At 43.2% G+C, this 21,375-nt stretch overlaps 1 protein-coding gene across 4 annotated transcripts; it reads left to right on the forward strand.

Annotated features, from left to right (window-relative positions):
• Nucleotides 1–516: 516 nt before the first annotated feature.
• LOC115062416 (zinc finger protein 420) lies at nucleotides 517–18,392 on the forward strand. Of its 4 annotated transcripts, XM_029537564.1 has the most exons (5): nucleotides 517–610; nucleotides 1,646–1,780; nucleotides 6,678–6,732; nucleotides 7,660–7,771; nucleotides 14,987–18,319. In XM_029537564.1, the coding sequence occupies exon 5, from the start codon at nucleotides 15,167–15,169 to the stop codon at nucleotides 16,901–16,903; it is 1,737 nt and encodes a 578-aa protein (XP_029393424.1). In that variant the 5' UTR covers nucleotides 517–610; nucleotides 1,646–1,780; nucleotides 6,678–6,732; nucleotides 7,660–7,771; nucleotides 14,987–15,166; the 3' UTR covers nucleotides 16,904–18,319. The 4 variants fall into 4 exon arrangements, with proteins under 4 accessions (XP_029393424.1, XP_029393431.1, XP_029393427.1 ...); XM_029537571.1 differs by lacking the exons at nucleotides 6,678–6,732; nucleotides 7,660–7,771 and having other exon boundaries at nucleotides 14,987–16,667; nucleotides 18,252–18,392; XM_029537567.1 differs by lacking the exon at nucleotides 6,678–6,732.
• Nucleotides 18,393–21,375: the final 2,983 nt, after the last annotated feature.

Here is a 21,375-nt window from a genome sequence, read left to right on the forward strand (position 1 = left end):
CGAATATATGAGCCTGTGGGGGCCATTCTCCTTCAAACCAATCAAGTGGAAACTTAGGGGTTCTTTGGAAGTCGTTGGCAAACACGTGAAGGAACATTTAGCTGAAATGGACACAGGTGAAAGGAAACACAAATTATCATGAGCAACTAGTCAATTATTCCAGAAATATGTAGTGACCCTTCACAAACAAATTACAGTGGCTGAAGTCTGTGTTGAGCAACCCCACGTGTGGTATAAACTCTCATTACCACAGGTATAGATCACTTCACAAATGCTGAGATTGGGGGAGAGGAGGAGGAAAGAGAGGAGGTTTGGAAGGAGAGGGGGGAAGGGAGGAGAGAGGTGGGGGGGGTGAGAGAGAAGGTGGAAGGGAGGGAGGAAGAGAGGGGGAGGGAGGGAAGAAGTTTGGGGGGGCAGGCATTGGCCCCTGCCATTGGACTACATTTCCCAGAGGCACCGGGTGCAGAACGCTGCTTCCGTTTCCTCGCGAGAGTTCGCGGTACTACGTCACGAAAGGGCTGTGGATGGAGACGCTCCTTGGCATCCCGTGGAGCAGGCTGCCTGAAGTGGAGCCCGGCGCCGGAGGCGGGACCCTGAGCTTCCCTGGGAGGTGAGCGTGCTGGGAACGTCTGGAGGACCGGTCTGTGGCATTAGGTGGCGGTGTCTCCCGTCCGTACGCCACAAGCCTTGTGCTTTTGGAGCCTGTTGCGACCCTGGTTTGTGGTTGGCGTGATGTGTGAATGAGTTGTGACTCCGACGGTGTGTGTGATTGTTGCTTATCTCACTGGAGATGTTTCTGGGACTGATGGTGTCGGCCCACCCGTAAGGTGGAGGAACGGTGCTGGTATAGCGAGGTATTTAGATGTTAATGTCATTCTGAGGTTGTGGATGTACCTGGTATCCTGTGCGTAACTGGCTTGCCTGGGAAGACATGTAAGATAGTGTCACTGAGATTGCGATTACTTGTTTCCGTCGCCTGTGACTTTATTGTGTTTTCCCATCTGGGTGACTGTGTGAGTAAGTGAGTGTGTGTGTGTGTGTGTGTGTATGAATGAATGTATGCATGTGTGTTTATGTGTGTGACTGTAGGATGCTGTGTGCTGTACTCATGATTGTAAAGAAAGTAGAAGTATACCCTTGTAAAAGAATGTCGCTGATAGCCGGGCGTGGTGGCGCACGCCTTTGATCCCAGCACTTGGAAGGCAGAGGCAGGTGGATTTCTGAGTCTGAGGCCAGCCTGGTCTACAAAGTGAGTTCCAGGACAGCCAGGGCCACACAGAGAAACCCTGTCTCGAAAAAAAACAAAAACAAAACAAAACAAAACAAAAAAAACAAAAAAGATCAAAAAATGTCGCTGACAGTATTTGTCCCTGACAGAGTGTTTGGTTATTGTACATACTTGGGTCCTATATACAAGTTAGTGCTCCAACGGTCTAGCTCTGACTGTGTAAATTGTGACACTAGCAATGTGACTGTGGAAATTTTATTGCATGTAGCTTCATGTGGACACTAGTATATTTTGTACCTGTGATCCTTCCCTGATATAGTAGGGTACAACCTTGAAATTTTGTTGGAATTAATGGGGGGTTGTCTACCAAAGGATCCTGAGTTGCTTGTGACTTTGTCTCTCCCCAATTGCTCCCAGAATTTAAGGACTTAACCTCTCTCTGAGGATGGAGGAAGAGGTTGTCTCTAATTCAGAGTATATGACAAGAACATTCTCAGGGTACAACACAGAAGAGGAAAAATGGCCATTGTCCATCTAGAAGGGAAGTTTGAGGTAAGCAGATATTCATCCCCTCAACAGCCTTTATCATGTCAGAAAATGATCTTTGTCTTACTTTATGGTTGTGTTTGTGAATGTCTCTTATCCAAGTCTTCTCTTATAATGGAGGAACAAGGCAATTTGTTTGTTCATATTTACTTATTTTTGAGGCAGGGTCTCTGCCTGGTTTGAAGCTCTTGATGTAGAACACAGCGCCCTTGGAATCATAAAGACCCACCACCCCCTTCCTCCCAAGTCCTGGGTTACAGGCACGCACTAACTCAATGGCATTTGACTTTTATATTTTGAGAGTAATGAAAATGTATAGTTTGTGAGATGTTTTCCAGTACTGGATACTTAAATTAATAAAGAATAGATTTGTGCTGAAATTAAAAGAACGAGCATTCTTGTACTATTTATATAACTTTTGGGAAATTTTAGCTTTTGTTTCTTTTTTTGTTTTGGTTTTGGTTTTGGTTCGGTTTGGTTTTCTTTTTGAGACAGGGTTTCTCTTTGCAGCCTTGGCTGTCCTAGAACTCACTCTGTGGACCTGGCTAGCCTTGAACTCAGAGATAAACCTGCTTCTGCCCCCTGAGTGCTGACATTTAAGGCATGCACCACCACCACCCAGCGTCTTAGCTTTTTTAATTTTTATATTTTCAATACCATCTTGCTTTATAGCTCCAACTAGTCAAATTCTTACTTCAACTTTCAGTTTTGTTTTGTTTTTGTTTATTTAATAAATGAAGTCTTATATTTGTGTGCATTTGAGTGAATTTGCTCCACATGTATGCAGGTACCCAGGGAGTCCATGAGACGGCACTAGAGCTGCCATTACAGGCAGGTGCGAGCTGCCAGATGTGGGCATGGGGGAACAAAACTGGGATCCTCTGCCACCGCAGACTTCATTCTGTTCTGTTTTGGTTTTAGACAGGGTCTTGCGTAGCCCAGGTGAGGATCACCTTGAACTCTTGGTCCTCTTGGACAGGCATATGCCCTGGGTGTTTTTTGCTTTTGAGTGGAATTTTAAAATGAAAAAAGGTATAATAAACAACTAGACCCACAGCTTGGAAGTCGTCATGCACCAGCCATTTCCTTCCCTGAGCGTCCGTCACTCACAAGCTGTATCCACTTGCCTTCTGTTTCTTAATTGCCTTTAACCCGTGAGATGCCTTCTTCCATTTTCAAGTATTTCTAATAGATCTGTTCTTTCTCATTTCTTCATGTGACTTGAATCCTTTTAAATTTACCGAGATTTGTCTCCTGACCTACAGTCTGGTAAGTCTTAGTAAATGTTCCCTGGGCAGTGAAGAAGACTGTATTCTTCTAGTGTTAGGAAGAACAGATGCCATTGGGGTCAGGTAGACTGGCTGTGTTGTTGAAACCTTCTAGACATTTACTAATTTTTTTCCCTTTAATTTACTTATTGAATGTATCTCTTTTTCTCCAAAGGTGATCCCGGTAAGCCGTGTGGGGGGAGCTGTCCCCACCACACCAGCTTCAGTGCCCAGGGAGTGCTTTGCAGTTGTCAGAGGGGCTCGAAGCCCTCAGCAGTCGTGTCTCATGCATGCCTGCATCCCTAGCCCAGGCCCCTCTCCTAGGAGGTCCTTTCTTAGACATCCTTATTGAAGGGTAAAACCTTGAAGACATTTAATCCCTACTGTAAGGCAGTTCTCGGTACTTTTCCACCCCTAGCCAGAGCTCCGTCTTCCTCTCCTTTGTGCTCAGTCTATAAAGTGGCGGGAAGTTTTGGTTCAGTGTTCTCTAGGCAGAGATGCTTTCCCCCATCGGGGTTGATTTACTCTCACAGTGCCGTTCCCTGGTGGAAATTCAGCTGCGAGGGAGCCGGCACTTTATCCCAAATTGCCCTGTGCTAATACTAAATGGTTAATAAACAGTTAAAAGTTTAGCTGTGACTTCCATGTTGGCTCTTTGCCTTAAGCCTGGTAGCCCTGCCCCCTTCAGGCCCTCCCACTCTGGGGAGTAGGTACTCTGTACCAGTTATGTCAAATACTTGATGTAATGATGTTATATAAATCCTCTATATTGCTACTGATTTTGTTTTGTCAACTGATGCTTTTACTTACTGAAAGATGTTACAATTTCCTTTTTAAAAGTAGCTATTTATGTATGTGGTGGGGGGATGGGAGGGGTGGTCACGGGCGTGGGCCTGCTGTGGGGTACAAGTGGAAGTCAGGGCAGCCTCAGGACTTTGTTCTCCTTTTTTCTACGTGGGTTCAGGGAATCCAGATCATGCTGGGAGTTCCTTTAGCTGACGAGCCATCTTGTTAGCCCACAATTTCCAACTGCAGACTGTCTTTTCCATTTGTTCTCTTGATTTTTGAAATTTGAATTTTTGATATTTGAAATATAGTCATGGTTTCTGTGTAACTAGTTGATCTTACTTTTGTTACTTACTTGTTGGTGACCTGGTGGGTTTCACTGGGGTTGCTTATAAGAACAAGCAACCATAAACTGCTTATAAAGTCTCCAAGGAAGGGCGGGGAATTGATCTTATTAAGTCTAGCATTATCTTACTTTTCTTTTTATAATTAAAGTATATTTCCTCTAAAGACCATATAGCTGGAACTTGCTTTTTAAGTTTCATCACTCCCCCGGTTTTGAATGTTTAAATTGTTGCTAGTATAATTTATTTTAAACCTGTTATGTATCAGACGTGTGTGTGTGTGTGTGTGTGTGTGTGTGTGTGTGTGTGTGTGTGTGTGTTGAGACAAACACTTTCCTGGGGAAATGGGACACACACACACATCTACTCACCCCCAGTAGGAGCCCACAACCAATGTACGAATACCAGGAAAGTCCAATGAGTTTTATTGGAGTTATTTACAGGTGCAGAAATGACTCACAGACAGCTGCGTCACCAAAGCCCACCCTGGATGGCAGCTCACCAAAGCTGGGGACTGGGAGCTCACTGCCTGCAGGCAGCCCAACGGGTTGGAGAGTGGTTTTTCCAAGTGGCTCTGTTCTTAGGCCTCTTCTAGGCAGCTCAGCTGGTTTCTGCTTCTAGGCAGCTGGTCTGGTCCCAGTCTTATTTGTAGCTCAGCTTGTCTGAGAGTCTTCTTTGCAGCTTGGCTTGTCTCTACAGTGCCTTTCCAAAGCTGCAAAACCCTCAGAGGTTAGCATTATATCATCTTTTCCAGACGATGGGCAGGGCAAGGGACATCCTGAGCCTCCATCCTCTAACAAGTGGTAGGTTGACAGCCTTGGGGAAGCTCTCTGGAAGTCTGCTCTCACTTGTCCCCAGCAAGTATCAGGTGAGCCCAGTAAGAAGATACTAAAGTCAGACATAGGCAGGGTCTGGTATAGCGTGGAAAGGGTCCATCCATTCATAACACCTGCTTCCTCTCCAGGTTGGAGACAAAGCCTGGGTAGGCACTGCAGCTCAGTTAGCTCTGTAGCCCTCAGGTCTTCTCTCATTTGATGTGCACAGCCCTCCTCAGGGCCAAAGGCAAGCGTCCCTGCTCTCCCCTGCTGTACCTGCAGGCTCCTGGGTCAGAGCGGTCCTGGGTTGGCATGGTGGCTGTCGGACGAGTTCCAGGATGAGCAAACCTCCTCTACACCTAGCATAACTTTTTGCTGGAGAGGAGTGTACCCTCCTCTGGGGGTAATTATCCACCCCCAGATAGGCTTGATCATCTTCCCTATGTTCCATCACAGATGCCTTTTGTGAACAGCTCTCCTTTCTGTCTGCTTTTTAAGGAGCTCAGTGAGACACCAGTGTCACTGCATTTGCCTTTGAGGAACCCAGACAGACATCTTCCTCTGCCTTACCCTTTACTATCTATTCCAGGCTGCTCTCTCTTTTAACTAGACTCCTTACATGCTGGTCTAAGTCACTGAGATCTGCCGAAGCCGTTCCTACTTTATAAGGATCTTGCCCACCCAAAAGGCTCAGCAACACCGCTAAGGCTTGGATACCGGCCTTGAGGGCCCCACTGGATCCGCCTTTTCTTCAGTCCCTCTGTGAACACTGTCCAGAGAATGGGGATTCAAACACGGCTTCTCCTTCTCCTAGTCCAAGTAGCACCGGTACGTCTACTGTGGGCCTTCTGTTGTGAGGAGCTCAGGTGGAGATAACCCGGTGGCCCTAGTGCTCTAATAAGCATCTGTCAGGACTGACTTCCCTCTTCTGCCTCAGCTTAACCGCCTTTGCCTTAAGGAGGGATGAGAAGTTACAGTGCTGTTTTTCCTCCTCCACAGCAGTCAGACCGTGTCACACAGCCTCACAAGCCAGGCTGTGACAGGCTCTTTCATTACTTGTTTAAAGAGCCCCCCACACACACACACCCAATCCCAGCAGTTCACCGCTGGGCATTTCCTGATAACACTAGTTTCTCATATGGGACCATAGTTAAGGCCCCGTCTGCAGGCTGCAGTATAGATTTTCCCTCTCTCTACTAAAGCTTGGACCCGAGGGACATCTGCTTTTACCACCAGTCTCATTCTCACTTTTCTTATTTACTTGCCAAATCAGGCTAACATGGAGAATGTTAGTAGCTGCATCTGCCTTTCTTGTTGCAGTTGCTCCTTAACACAAACAGTTCCTGCTCGCTGCCATCTTGGCCTCAGAGGCATTTCTGACTACACACAACAGTGGCCAAGCAACCTCTGCTGCTACTTACCAGCGATCTTGACCCTTGTGCGCTAATCTCAAAGACCGCAAAATTCCCTCTAAACCCTTAACTATGTCTAGTCATTTTCATGTTCATGTGGTGGGTCTACTCATCAAGCAGGCACGCCACCTGCTTCATACCACGTGGATGAAGACTGCCATCCTGGGATTCCTCCACTAGACACTCCTAAGCCTGCTGTTAAAGGGACCAGAGCTTAGAGGGGGTGACCCCTCCCAGATCCTGAACCACAGACCACAGCCAAACACCTGTTTTCACAGATCTGTTATTAAGGTGGAAAGGAGAGTCTGAAAGAAGCAGCAAATGGCCTCATAGGTGAATTTTTTTTCTTTTTTCTTTTTTTATTTATTATATGTAAGTACACTGTAGCTGTCTTCAGACACTCCAGAAGAGGGAGTCAGATCTCGTTAAGGATGGTTGTGAGCCACCATGTGGTTGCTGGGATTTCAACTCTGCACCTTTGGAAGAGCAGTCGGGTGCTCTTACCTGCTGAGCCATCTCACCAGCCCCAGTGAATTTTTAAAAAGAGGTAAAAGGGGGGAATCTGTGTTAGACTGGGCTGGGATACAGTGGTGTTTTGATTGGCTGTGTTAATTTGAGTAGCCAACAGGGAGCTTTTGATTGCTGGATGGAACCTTGGTGATCAGCCTTAGGAATGGGTCTGTTTCAGGAACTTTCTGAAGCTATTATAAGTTGCTTACCTCCCATCTTAAAGAGCGTTCCTGAAGGATGGACTGTTAAAATCTTGGAGGAAACTGTTATACAACAATGTACATTTGTATTTGTATACTTATATAAAATGTGTGTATGTATATATATATACATGCATACATACACCTGCATATATCCCTCAAGAAGAGTTTGGCAGAGTTGGACATAAAAAAATCATAAAGCCATCAGGCAGTGACAGAAGAGTTAACAATGGTAGTGCGCTGCCATGTAGGTGCTAGAAACAGAACTCAGGTCCTCTGGAAGAGCAGCGAGTGCTCTTAACCACCGAGCCATCTCCCCATCCTCAGCCTTTTGGAACAAAAGCTAAGCATACATGTGTGTGCATATGTATGTGTAGAGTAGAAGGCGTATTCACCAACAGCCTTCTGTAAGTATCTGTTATTGGTAAGTGAAAAACTGCAAGCAGTGTTTTTATTACTACTCTGACCTTTTGAAATGATTTTTCAAACTCAGTAAAATTTCCATAAAGTACAACAGTTCTTCAATTAACCTCATTTGCATCCCTGGAAGACTCGCCTGATAATAAAGCCATCCAGTGGTGAGGAAACAGATAAATTCATCAAGTTGAGAAAATCGTGCAAAAATTCTTCACATGAGAGGTTCCAGACCCAGATGTTTCCAGGTACAGTCCTTATTTTGCAACTCACAAATAATTCTTTGTCACAACCTGGGGGACATCTAGACAGAAGTTGGCAAATGAATGTATACGTCCATCTTTGTAATATAGTTTTATTGCTATGTAACTGATATTCTTGCCTTCTAATTCAGTTGTGTAAGATTATTGATATATTGAACTGATAACAGTTGGCTGAAATTTCTACCTTTTTAAGGAAAAGGTTCATTTGGACTCATAGTTTGAAGGTCAGCCCATTGTGCTAGATAAGGTTAAATGTCAACAACACAAGGCAACTTGTCACATGACATCTACTGTCAGGAAGCAGAGTGATGTTCTGTTGTCTCTATTTTTGGTTTAATCTATTTAGATATGTCAGAGCATCTGTAAGTTTCATTTTAGGAATGGTAGAAAAAAATCATACTTTCTACATGGAGAGCATTGAGTTTGACTAGGTAAAGAGCCAGCGAGAGCAGGACAGTGGGGGCCACACACATTTAATCCCAGAACTCGGGCAGCAGAGGCAGGCAGATCCCTGTGAGGTGGAGGTCAGCCTGGTCTACAGAGTGAGTTCCAGGGCTACACCTGTAGACTATTGAAAAAAAGGTAAAATAATAAAAATAAAAAAGAGCCAGCAAGAGTTATGATGAAGAGGTCAGCAAAGACAATTCTGATTTACCCACTGGAGCATGCAGTCCTGGCCTCATGATCCCAGGTTCTTGTCTCCAGCTCTGCCTTTTCTAGGCACCATGCTCCTCTAAGACGCAGACCTGGCAGGTTGCTTGCTTGGTGGGATTTTGTGCACGCTCAGTTACTTCCTTTACTAGGCAGCTATGGTACCTGCACATTACTGAAGCCCCTGTCCTAGCTGTTCCTTTCTTGAGAATATTCTCCCATGCTGTCTCATTCTCATGGTATTTGTCTCTCTAATCTAGCCTATATTTCTCTACCTACTCTATAATGCATTTGGCAACTTTTTAAAAATTAAGGATTTTTATTTTAGGGGTATGAATGGTTTTCCTACATGCATGTAAGTGTTCCATATGAGTGCAGTACTTTAGCAACCAAAGATGGCATCAGGTACTCTGGAACTGGAGTTTCAGATGGATCTGAGCTGTTATGTGGTGCTGGGAACTAAACCCAGATCCTCTGAAACAGCAGCAAGGGCTCTTAATTGTTCTTAAAAGATTTGTTTTGGGGCTGGAGAGATGGCTCAGTGGGTAAGAGCACTGACTGCTCTTCCAAAGGTCCTGAGTTCAAATCCCAGCAACCACATGGTGGCTCACAACCACCCGTAATAAGATCAGATGCTCTCTTCTGGGGTGTCTGAAGACAGTTACAGTGTACTTATGTATAATAAATAAATTTAAAAAAAAAAGATTTGTTTTGTATGTATAAATATTTTGCCTGTCTGTATGTGTGCAAGCCTGGTACCCTTAGTAGTCAGAAGGCATTAGAACTCTGACAGTGGGGCCAGGCATGGTGGTGACACACGCCTTTAATCCCAGCACTCAGGAGGCAAAGGTGGGCGGATTTCTGAGTTCGAGGCCAGCCTGGTCTATAAAGTGAGCTCCAGGTCAGCCAGGTCAGCCAGGGCTATACAGAGAAACCCTGTCTCAAAAAAACAAAAAAAGAACTCTGAGAGTGGAGTTGGGAAGGTTAAGAGCCACCACATAGGTGCTGGGAACTGAACTGCAGGCTTCTTCAAGAAAAGCATGTGCTCTTAACCAATGAACTGTATCTCTAGCCCCACATACAGCATCTTTGACTGGTCTAACAAAAGATTTTATAAGATAAAGATCCCTCTGGTTTTATAAGATGGTGCATGACAAAAAGAAATCTTTCAGTTTCTCAATATGTGGCCTTGTTTGCTTGAGACAGGGTCTTTCCATGGAACCCATGATGGTCTTGAACTTGCTTAGACTCCATAGGCCCCCAAACTCTCTGTGTATCCTAGGCTGACCTCACACTCATCCTCCATCATCAGCCTCTCCTGCTGGGATTACAGAAAGAGCTCATGCTTTGTACACCTTAAGGTTAGAAACTGGCTAGGGACTGGATACAGAGAGATGAGCAATGTGTAACTCACCCATACTGATACTTGGATAATTTTGAAACTTAATATTATGTTCTGAGGCTGAATGTGTGTACTTGGGATAGATATATTTCCATCTTCCTATTGTTTAGATGGGGAAAGGAGATTTTAAAAGTGATTAATAAGCCGGGCGTGGTGGCGCACGCCTTTAATCCTGCACTTGGGAGGCAGAGGCAGGTGGATTTCTGAGTTTGAGGCCAGCCTGGTCTACAGAGTGAGAGTTCCAGGACAGCCAGGGCTACGTAGAGAAACCCTGTCTTGAACCCCCCCCCAAAAAAAGTGATTAATCGTAATAAATTCAAAAGAAACACAGTTCTAGTAACCTGAAATTTTCATTGATGAAAATTAGTCTAATTATTATATATTTGTAACAGTAACTTTTATTCTGTAATAAATCTCATCTCGGAGGCTTACTGCCTCCATCTGCTAACCTAGGCCTATTCCTGGAAACTTCTGGCCTATGTACAATCTTTTCTAGGCCTAGAATATTTTCAGCCTCTGAGACTTACTGCTGAATAAGCTGACCCTTTCTATTTCTTCCTGAGCTCTGGCTGGCTAGTTCAACTCAGCTCTTCTGGCTCAAAACCTCTCTCCAAGCTGACTGATTCAATCTGGCTTCTCTTAACCTCTTCTCAATTGCTCTGCTTGACCTCAAACTAACTTTAGCAAGTTGTTCTAATCTTCTGGCTCCTTCTTATTCTCTGGCCTGTGGCCAATTTGTTCTCTCTCTCTCTTGCAACCTGTCTCTGTACAACTACCCCAGTAAAACTGCCTCCTCCTCTCTGCACTGCCCCCAGTTAGCTTCCCTTTCCTCTCCTTGTGAGAGTTAGGCATAGCCTATTCTGTCAAATCTTTCTCTGGTTCATCACTTTGTCTGCCACTCAATTAGACATCACTTTCAAATATGGTTGCTTCCTTCTGCAAACAAATAATACTACCTTCATTGTGTGGGATTAAAGGTGTGTGCTAAGGGCTGAGCCATACTGCAATTAGAAATAGTTTTGGCATGTTTGTTTGTTTTTGTTTTGTTCTAGTAAATACCCCAATCTTGGGGTTCACAGTGTGGCCAAATACCCTGCAACACATAATGGCTCTTCCGAAGTCTATAACACATGATGGCTCTTCTGACATCTATAAAATTATTAAATACTGGTGAAACAAGAAGTGCATTATGACAAAGTACTCTGTGTGATAACTGTTCTTGGCTGTCAACTTGACTACATTCTGAAATTAACTAAAACCCAAAAATAGAGGGCACACCTGTGAGGGATTTTGCTTAATTTGAAGTGAGACAATCTTCTCATCCAGAACTTTGAGGTGCGAGGACACATCTTCAATCCAGATCTACTCTGGACATTCTGTCTGCTAGAATCCTGTATTAGGACATGGAACAGAGAAGTGATTGCTCTTTGCCTGCTTGCTCTCACCTGGCTAGCAAGTCCATTTCTTTGCTGGCATTAGAAGCTACCTCCTCATGATTTCTTCATCTACAGTTGAAGACCAACTGAGTCAGTGGTTCTAAGCCTTCCTTATGCTACAACCCTTTAATACAGTTCCTCATAAAATTATTTTTGTTGCTACTTCATTAACTGTAAGTTTGCTACTGTTATGAACTGTCATGCAAAATATATTTGTTTTCTGATGGTCTTAGACACGCACACCCTTTCCAGGAAAGGTTTGTTCTAGCCCTGAGGTCACAACCCACAGGTTGAGAACCACTGAATTAAAATATCTAGCCTCATGTGCTGAGCAACTGTTGGAGTTTGTCAAAAGATCCTCACTCACAAAGACCACAGAGACTGCCATCGCTGCAAGCCACATGAGGATTTTTATTGATCAAACGTGTTGGGGACCCTTCCTTTCAGCACACAGGCTAGAGGAGAGTCCCAGAACAAAGAACACACTTTTTATACCTTTGTAAGGGGCAATATGGGCAACAGGGTAACTGGCTTATTTTAATTGGTGTAGCAAGTAACCCTTTCAGGCATTGGTTGGTTTGCATAGTGGCTACCTCTGGCCTACTGACTCACTTTGCTTGCCCCCATGGTGAATTATTATGATTTGGTCAGCAAAGCAATAGTACATTTTGAACTTATGGGTCAGCTATTAACGGCACAGTTATTAGCGTCACAGGGAATTCTAGCAAGATCAGGGTGGTTTGTGGTCTTTGTCAGAATTCAGTGTGGGGCGGGGTAGGGGGATTTCTCTGGGAACTGCTATCTTGTTATGGTTATTTNTCTGAGAACANCTCANTTTGTTTTGGCAGCTGTAGACTCAGTCATTTTGACCGCTATGTTTTTGAAAGTCCCTTCAGAGGGGGAAGGGCTGGGTGGTCTTGAACTTATTTTGAATATTACACAACTCCTGGATTCCTGGACTTTCCATTCATAGCCAACCATTTTTGGATTCCCTGAACCACAGCCTAGAAGTCATTCTAATATAGATATAGATATAGATATAGATATAGATATAGATAGATAGATAATGTTCCCCTCAGTTCTGTTACTCTATAGAACCCTGACTAATGCATTCTGATATAAATATAATGATGAATTTATTTTATAAGATTGTATCCACTGTGTACTTGCACAGTTTGAAGATCTCAGTTCCTGAAACAAGACTCTGAATCTGGAATGCGAATTTCCAGCAGGGGAGAATGGGGGCCTAGAGACCATGCAAGGGGCTCTGAGAACCCAGAGCTCTTCTTGCCCTGAGCTTTTATTAGAAGCAACAACATTGAAAGATACAATATACGCATTGAGCTATTTTTACAAGGAATAAAATGTTTTGTTTAATCAATCACCGGGGATAACAAAGACATGGAAGTATGGAGGGAAGATACATGTGGGACCATAAGAAACCAATGTCAAGAAATAGCACATCGCAGGTTCCTTAAGGGAAACATCTGTTGTACACATAATTTCCCTTTGTCCTAAGTGTGCTACAGGTCAGAGTGCTCCAGATGTAGAATGTGTTTCTTTCTCAGACAAGGCTGTTGGCAACCAGGTGTGATAGCACATGCCTGCCATCCCAACACTAGAGAAGGTGGGGCAGGATGATGAGGAGTCCAAGCCAAGGTCATCCTTAGTAAGGCTGAGCCCAGCCTGGTGTATATGAGAAGCTGTCAGAAACAAGTAATGATAACAAAAAGATTTTACAGAACAAAATTCAATTCTTCCTATTCCAAAACAGAGAGATGAAACCACATTTGTGGGCTGGTGAGATGGCTCAGCGGTTAAGAGTGCCGACTGCTCTTCCAAAGGTCCTGAGTTCAAATCCCAGCAACCACATGGTGGCTCANAACCATCTGTAATGAGATCTGATGCCCTCTTCTGGAGTGTCTGAAGACAGCTACAGTGCACTTACATATAATAAATAAATAAATAAATAAATATAAAAAAAAAAAAAGAAACCACATTTGTATAATAACCCAACGTACATGTTTTTACAGGGTATTTGTATAAGTTGTTTAATAAAAGAAACTAGGACACTTTATAGAACTTCAATGATTCCCAGAATTACCTGTATAATGTGAGGTTTTTTTTATGCAGAAGATGATACAGGAAAAACCATGTTCTCACTTCCTTGCTTAACTCTTTGCTATCTGTACTGCATCAGAGCCTTTAACCTGTTTGCTTGCCCATTACAGAGAACTCCTTTTCCTCTCCCCTCCATTGAAGGAATCATATCCTTTATTTCTATAGCTAGTACTTATGGTTTTCAGAAATCAGGGATGTTTAATGATGTTGCTTTTGACTTCTCTAAAGAAGAGTGGAAATACTTAGCCTCTGCTCAGAGGGGTTTATACAGAGAGATTATATTTGTAAAGTGTAGTAACTCAGTGTCAGTTGGGAATAATTTCTGCCCCTTGTATCTCGATGCCTACATTTTAAAAAGATTTATTTATTTTATGTGAATGAGTGTTTTTCCTACACATATGTATGTGTACAGCACACATGTAGTGCCTGTGGAGCCCAGAGGGGCATCAGATCCCCTGGAGCTGGAGTTACAGATGGTGGCGAACTGAGGATGAAACTTGGTCCCTCTGCAAGAGCAGCCAATGCTATTAACCTCTGAGCTATCTCTAAATGTCTATGTGTTAAGCTATTCAAAAGCATTAGTTGGGCTTAGTGTCTGTCTTAGCACTCCAGAGGTTGAAGCAGGAGGATTGCAAACTCCACACCAGCCTGGAGGACATAAGATGAGAGAAAGCAAATGGAGAGGCGCCTGCTGGATTTAGGCCTGCACTGGCCAGTCCCGTGTTCCTCACTGTAGCCCGCAGCGTCTCATCACACTGTAGCCCGCAGCGTCTCATCACACTGTAGCCCACAGCGTCTCATCACTCTAACTTAAAAGCTACCAAGCAATCTAACCAGGTAATAGCAAAAAGTTCAAACCTGGGATCTCCACTATATTCATTTTCGGATTTATTAGAGTCTGAGTCAGTTGTTCTGGTGTATATTTGGACATCTTTAATTTTAACAACTATATGACATGATATTTATCCCCACTAGAGTTTGACAACCTTTGGGACTTTTTTAATCACAGAAATTATTAGGAAGAGATTTGTAACAGATTTAAACATGGGGATTAACAGAAATGCTCAGGGAGTGGATGGTTCACACCCAAGAGATGGTATATTTCTCTGGAGAACACCACCAAGAACCATTAATTTTGAAATTGTTGTCATCATTGTTGCAAGTAGCACCGTGTCTGAAGCCTAAGCTGTTTTGTTTTGTTTTAATTTTGGACAGCAGCATCAAAATCACTTTGTTTTTCTGTTTTTTGTTTTGTTTTTTTTTTTACTGTGGGGGAGTATAGAATGGAAAGCAGTGTTATTTTAATGAAACTATGTAGTGAATTTTGCTGTAAAATGTACGGGTGGGACATAGTAAGCAATATTTAGAAAACATTAATATATATTTGTTTTTTTTCAAGACAGGGTTTCTCTGTGTAGCCCTGGCTGTCCTGGAACTCACTTTGTAGACCAGGCTGGCCTCGAACTTAGAAATCCGCCTGCCTCTGCCTCCCGAGTGATACTTGTTATTTCTTATAGATATTATTTCCTTCTTGTCTTTTCTGGCATATTATTTCTATTTCTCTGAAGTTTCTTGCTTTTCTCTTCCAAGCTTGCCTTCTGAACAAGGACTTGTCTTCAAAGTAGCACACCAAGGGATCATCAGCATCGTGTCAGTGGGAAATGAGTGAGACGCTTGAAAACTGTGCACCTAAGACTAATTCTAGAACATATTTGGAAGTCAGAGTTAGAGAAGGAACAAGAAAATCAGAAGGAATATTACAAGCAAGAGATGGTAACACATGATAAAATGTCCGTTTTCTGCCCAGGGACGCGCCTACCTCAGCATCCACGGGGTTACTCTACAGAGAAGCCCTATAAATGTGAGGAGTGTGGGAAAGGCTTCAGGCGAGCCTCACACCTGTGCCAGCATCAGAGTATTCACACTGGTGAGAAGCCCTATGAATGTAAGCAATGTGGGAAGGCCTTTAGTCGTGATTCCCAGCTAAGTCTTCATCAGAGACTTCACACCGGTGAGAAACCCTACACATGCAAGGAATGTGGAAAGGCTTTCACTCAAAGCTCACAACTTATTTTGCACCATAGAATTCATACGGGTGAGAAACCATACAAGTGTGAAGCCTGTGGGAAAGCCTTTATTCGAAGCTCACAGCTCAGCCGCCATCAAAAGGTCCACACTGGAGAGAAACCCTTTGAATGTAAAGAGTGTGGGAAGGCCTTCACCCAGAACTCCCAGCTTACTCTGCACCAGAGACTGCACACTGGCGAGAAGCTTTACGACTGTAAGGAGTGTAGGAAGGTCTTTACTCAGCTCTCGCAGCTTATTCTCCATAGAAGAGTTCACACTGGCGAGAAACCCTATGAATGTAACGAGTGTGGGAAAGCTTTCATTTGTGGCTCACAGCTCTCGCAGCACCAGAAAATCCACAATGGAGAAAAGCCGTATGAATGTAAGGAGTGTGGGAAAGCTTTTATTCGAGGCTCACTACTTATGCAACATCAAAGAATTCACACTGGTGAAAAACCCTATAAATGTGACGAGTGTGGAAAGGCTTTTATCCGTGGTTCCCAGCTCACTCAACATCAGAGGATTCATACTAACGAAAAGCCTTACGAATGTAAAGAATGTGGGAAGACCTTCAGTCATGGTTCACAACTAACTCAACATCAGAGAATCCATACTGGTGAGAAGCCCTATCAGTGTAAGGAGTGTGGGAAAGCCTTTAATCGCGGGTCACTCCTTACTCGACATCAGAGGATTCACACTGGTGAAAAACCCTACAAATGTAAAGAATGTGGAAAAAATTTCAGCCGGGGCTCGGAACTTACCCAGCATGAGAGAATCCATACAGGTGAGAAGCCCTATGAGTGTAAGGAATGTGGGAAGTCCTTCATCCGTGGCTCCCAGCTCACTCAGCATCAAAGAATCCACACGGGTGAAAAACCGTATGAGTGTAAAGAATGCCGAATGGCCTTCACTCAGAGTTCACATCTTTCCCAGCATCAGAGGCTTCATACCGGTGAGAAACCCTATGTGTGTAGCGAATGTGGGAAGGCCTTTGCACGTGGATTGCTGCTCATACAGCATCAGAGAATTCACACCGGTGAGAAGCCGTATCAGTGTAGGGAATGTGGGAAGGCTTTTATCCGCGGTTCACAGCTCACTCAACATCAGCGAACTCACACTGGAGAGAAACCTTATGAATGTAGGGAATGTGGGAAGGCGTTTGGTCATGGCTCTCAACTTACTCTGCATCAGAGGGTCCACACAGGTGAGAAGCCCTATGAATGTAAGGAGTGTAGAAAGGCCTTTGCTCAGAGCTCGCATCTTTCTCGGCACCGACGAGTTCATACTGGCGAGAAACCATATCAGTGTAAAGAATGTGAAAAGGCTTTTACACGTGAGTCTCAACTAATGCAACATAAGAGAATTCATATCAGTGACAAATCTTTGGACTGTAAGGAATGCCGAATAGACTTCAATCATCACTCGCAAATTTTTATATGAGTTAATTTATTCTCTGCAATTAATGTAGCTTTCCCTGGCCATACATTATCAGTGAAGAATTCTTACAAATGTGAATATGGGACTGTGAATTCAGCATTTGAGAATTTATGTAGGAGAATAGAAATGCTGATGTAATCCACATAGGAAAACTATTTATTTACATGTTTACATTGTGTTACATTTTAGCAAATTAAAATAGGAAGTAATTCTGTTGCTGTGATATAGAAGGTCTTTAGCATAGAAAATTTCTCAATCACATTACACAGGTCCTGTCAGTTGGTTTCCTTTGTGACATTTGTTACGACTAACCTGGCTTTCATTTAAACATTTGTTGTGTAGATCAAGATTCTTCTAAATATCATGTTTTAACATGGATAGCACTTGGGTCTACTCCTTTCCTATCATAAATATTAGCTGTTGTTTTCATTATTTGCATGAAAGGAGGAACTTATAAGCATTATCATTAAGAAATATTTCATTTTTATTTGGGAGGCTTTATATACTGTCATCAATGTGAGAAAGCGTTCATTCAGATCTTATTTATTATAGAAGAAAATTTATACTAAAAAGAAACCTTGATATTAGTGGGTTATTGAGTACCATCGTTACAGAATTGATTTGTCACAGAGTCCCAAAACTTACATGTTTCACTATCTCTAACTTCAACTCAAGAATATTACTTATACATGATGAACTAAGTGCTCAAGATAAATCCAGGAAATGAAAAAACCTTGAATATGTAGTTTTGTGAACTAATCTGAAAGTACAAAGTTACACTAGTAGACAACTTAGAATTAAAAAACAACACATGATCTTGTATCAGAGGTTGGTGTTCTACCCAATTTTCATCTCCTTTTCATCATAAAACCTAGGCAAAACAAAAACAAAAACCTCCTCCACCCCTCCCCAAAAAATTTAGTCTCCACTGCAGATCAACGAGACTAAAACGGTACCTGTATGACTAGACCATTTAAGAAATCCATCCACTCTGCTTCTTTCTCTTCCTAACTCTGTAGACACATGAGGCAGAGCACAGCCTCCTGAGGGATGTGGAAGTGGTATCTGGGTGTTACGGATGGCTGAGTCTGCAAGCCTGTTGATTTGTAAACAGTCATGGTAACTCTGCCCTGCCTATATGTTTTACGTAAAATTAAAGTAACCCTCATACTGGATGATGCTCTCCTACTTCACTGGATAATAAAACTTCTCTTAAGGACATGAAATAATGTTTTCTCTGGAAATGGGATGCTGTAGATGAACAGAGTCTCAAATGTGGCTTTATGTAACGCTGTGGAGACTGAGGGTTTACTGAGCATGAGCTACAAAACTGAATATTCTTATTTTTCAGGCAGAACATTTGATCAGCCTGCATCCCTGTGTCTCCTCCAGCAGACCCGGTGTTAGAGGAAATGGTAGGAATGATACAGAACATACATGTTCAATAGTTCTCATCCCTTCAAGAAATGTCTTGTAAAAGACATTAGTTCAGAGTAGATGTAACCGGGCCAGGGGTGCCTCCACAGATGATGGATTGCTCGTGCCTTTAATGCCAGCACACAGGAGGGAGGCACAGGTGCATCTGTGTGAGTTTGAGGCCAGCCAGGGCCACATAATGAGATTGTATTTCAGAGACAGAAACAGAGATGGGGCTGCTAACTGTGACTACAAAGTTTGGTCTTTTTTGTTTTTATATGTTTGTTTAGAGAGAGTTTCTTTGTATAGCAATGGCTGTCCTGTATCTCCTTTGTAGACAAGTCTAGCTTTGAACTCACAGACATCTGCCTGCCTCTGCCTCCCAAGCGCTGGGATGTGCTCCCTCCACACCTGGCGTGTTTGGTCCTCTGAACTGAAACTAATGAACTGACTTAAAGGAAGAAATGGACAAAGAAAGAGACCACAGCCCACGCCTGCAAAGGTAAGTAAGTAGGCTGCAAAAATCTTCAACGTTTATATGCCCCCCATCCAAGTTTATTCTAAAACTAGTCTCATTTATTTGAGTGCTTGTTAGAATCCAGTCATTATTCTTGGTATACCTGTCAGGGGTCTTGGCAGGAGGTGGCAAGATAAAGAATATGTTAAACGCAATTGTAGCAGACACGGTGGTGCACCTGCAATTCCAGCACTGCTGGTGAAGGTAGGGAGCAGAAGCAGGAGGATTTAAGATTCTGGGTTATGCTGGACTAAATAGTAAATTATGAACAATTCTCGACTCTATAGAGAAACCCTGGTAATAGAGTGAAAGGGTAATTAAAAAGGAGATGGAGCCCATGAAGAAGAATTAGAGCCAAGATCAGAAAGACTAAAATTAAGTTTATGGAAAGAGCATCCCAGGAAGGCTTTCCTGTGTGGGTTATATTTTACACTTCTGTTTTCCCTTTTATCAAACAAGTATGTCCCACATTTCCAGGACATGGGAGTGTGGTGGGACATAGGAGGGTTTAGGAACTCTATGCAAGGGTGTAATAGGACAGAGGGTCAGAAAGATAGCCAAGGGCTGTGTCTTACAAAATCTTGTAAGCAGTTTTTACTTTATTCTGAGTAAAATGGTCTCATCAGAGGGTTTTGAGCAAAAGGCGTGTTATAAAACTTCTGGTGGTGTGCTGTGGCTTCTTCCTGCATCTTATGTCTCAGGTCAGTTGGCAAAATGATGACAGCTGAGACAGATTCATGAGCTGAGACAAAACATAACAAGACAAAATCCATGGAACACGTGACATTTGGAGGAAATACAAATAGGACTCAAGCCGGGCATGGTGGCGCATGCCTTTAATCCCAGCACTCGGGAGGCAGAGGCAGGTGGATTTCTGAGTTCGAGGCCAGCTTGGTCTATAAAGTGAGTTCCAGGACAGCCCAGGCTATACAGAGAAACCCTGTCTCAAAAAAACAAAAAAAAAAAAACAAAAAAACAAAAACAAATAGGACTCAACAGGCTGTAAATGAGGCTTTGCTTGGCTAGGCTGGCCTGGACTTGCTGGTGAGCCAACTGTACAATGCTTGTTGGTCTCAGGTCTTCACTAATCTTCACTTTGCCGAGAGAGGCACAGCCAAGAACTTGTGATGTTGCTGTTGGCCCTGGTCCCTCCTGCTGACTTGTGCTGATTCGGCTGAGGCCTGGCTGCCTCTATGAGGTCAAGCTACCATTGCTTATTTATGTTTGCTATCCTGACTCTACCAAACTAGACTAGTGGTATATGTGTAAAGTGTCTGACCTGTGAACCAAACTGCTGATTTCCTGACAACACAAATGAGATTGGCTCCAAATAATCTTTCTAAATAGGTCCACTTCCCCCATATCCTTTCTTTTCCACTACCTCTAGTGGGTGATAGACTAAAAGAGAGGTTAAAACATTTAAAAAACCATCATTAAAAGTAGACTTTAGGGGCTGGAGAGATGGCTCAGCAGTTAAGAGCACTGACTGCCCTTCTGAAGGTCCTGAGTTCAAATTCCAGCAACTACATGGTGACTAACAACCATCCATAATTAGATCTGATGCCTTCTTCTGGAGTGTCTGAAGACAGCTACAGTGTACTTACATATAATAAAAAAATAGAAAAAATAGACTTTAAACAATAAAGTTACAGGAGAGAGACTGCAAAGTATTCAAGCAATGGCATTGTACATAGTAAAGGCTGGAGATAAGGCAGGGAATCACCCGCACTGCCAGGCAGGTCCTGTATGCGTGCAGAACTGGGGGTTGGCTAAAGGGCCACTACTTTTAAGGTTTATGTATGCATGGGGATACATGTTGGTGACCCTAAAGTTTCCTGTAAAGAACAGTGGGTGCTCTCTATTACTCTCTGGCTATTCTTTTGAAGTTGTGTCTCAACCTGAACCCAGGGCTTTCTTTTTCTTAACCAGACTAGAAGCCAGCAATCCCCAGGGATCCTCCTGTGCCACCCCCCACACCCCTGCTGGAGTCATTGACTGGTACAAGATACTGGCTCTCATTACTCAACAAGAGCTCTTGACATCTGAACCATATCTCCAGCACCTGAGCTGCTGTTGGTGCATGACACTGTCCCCAAGTTGCTGTTATCTTGATCAGTGAGCTGTGGTTAGATTTGATGCCTTTAGGAAAGGAAAGAGTGTAGGCTTAGCCAGGCAATAGTGGTGAGCACCTTTAATCCCAGCACTCAGGAGGCAGAGGCAGATGGATTTCTAAGTTCGAGGCCAGCCTGGTCTACAAAGTGAGTTCCAGGACACCCAGGGCTACACAGAGAAACCCTGTCTCGAAAAACAAAACAAAACAAAAAAAAACTTGCATGTAATTAAAATGGTATAAAAAGTGGATTGGAAAATCAAATTTGCCTTCTGTCTCAGAATTGACTGGGGTCATGCTACAATGTTATCTGTCTTTTCATTTTAATCCTGAGAAAGTCCTAATTTTAATAACAGTTCTTAAATGCTTTAACTTCCCTTCTAGCCCACAATCCATGAGAGGTAGTGGGAAAGAAAGGTTATTTAAAGGAGA

This window comes from Mus pahari, chromosome 1 (genome assembly GCF_900095145.1).
Source record: "Mus pahari chromosome 1, PAHARI_EIJ_v1.1, whole genome shotgun sequence".
NCBI lineage: Eukaryota > Metazoa > Chordata > Mammalia > Rodentia > Muridae > Mus > Mus pahari.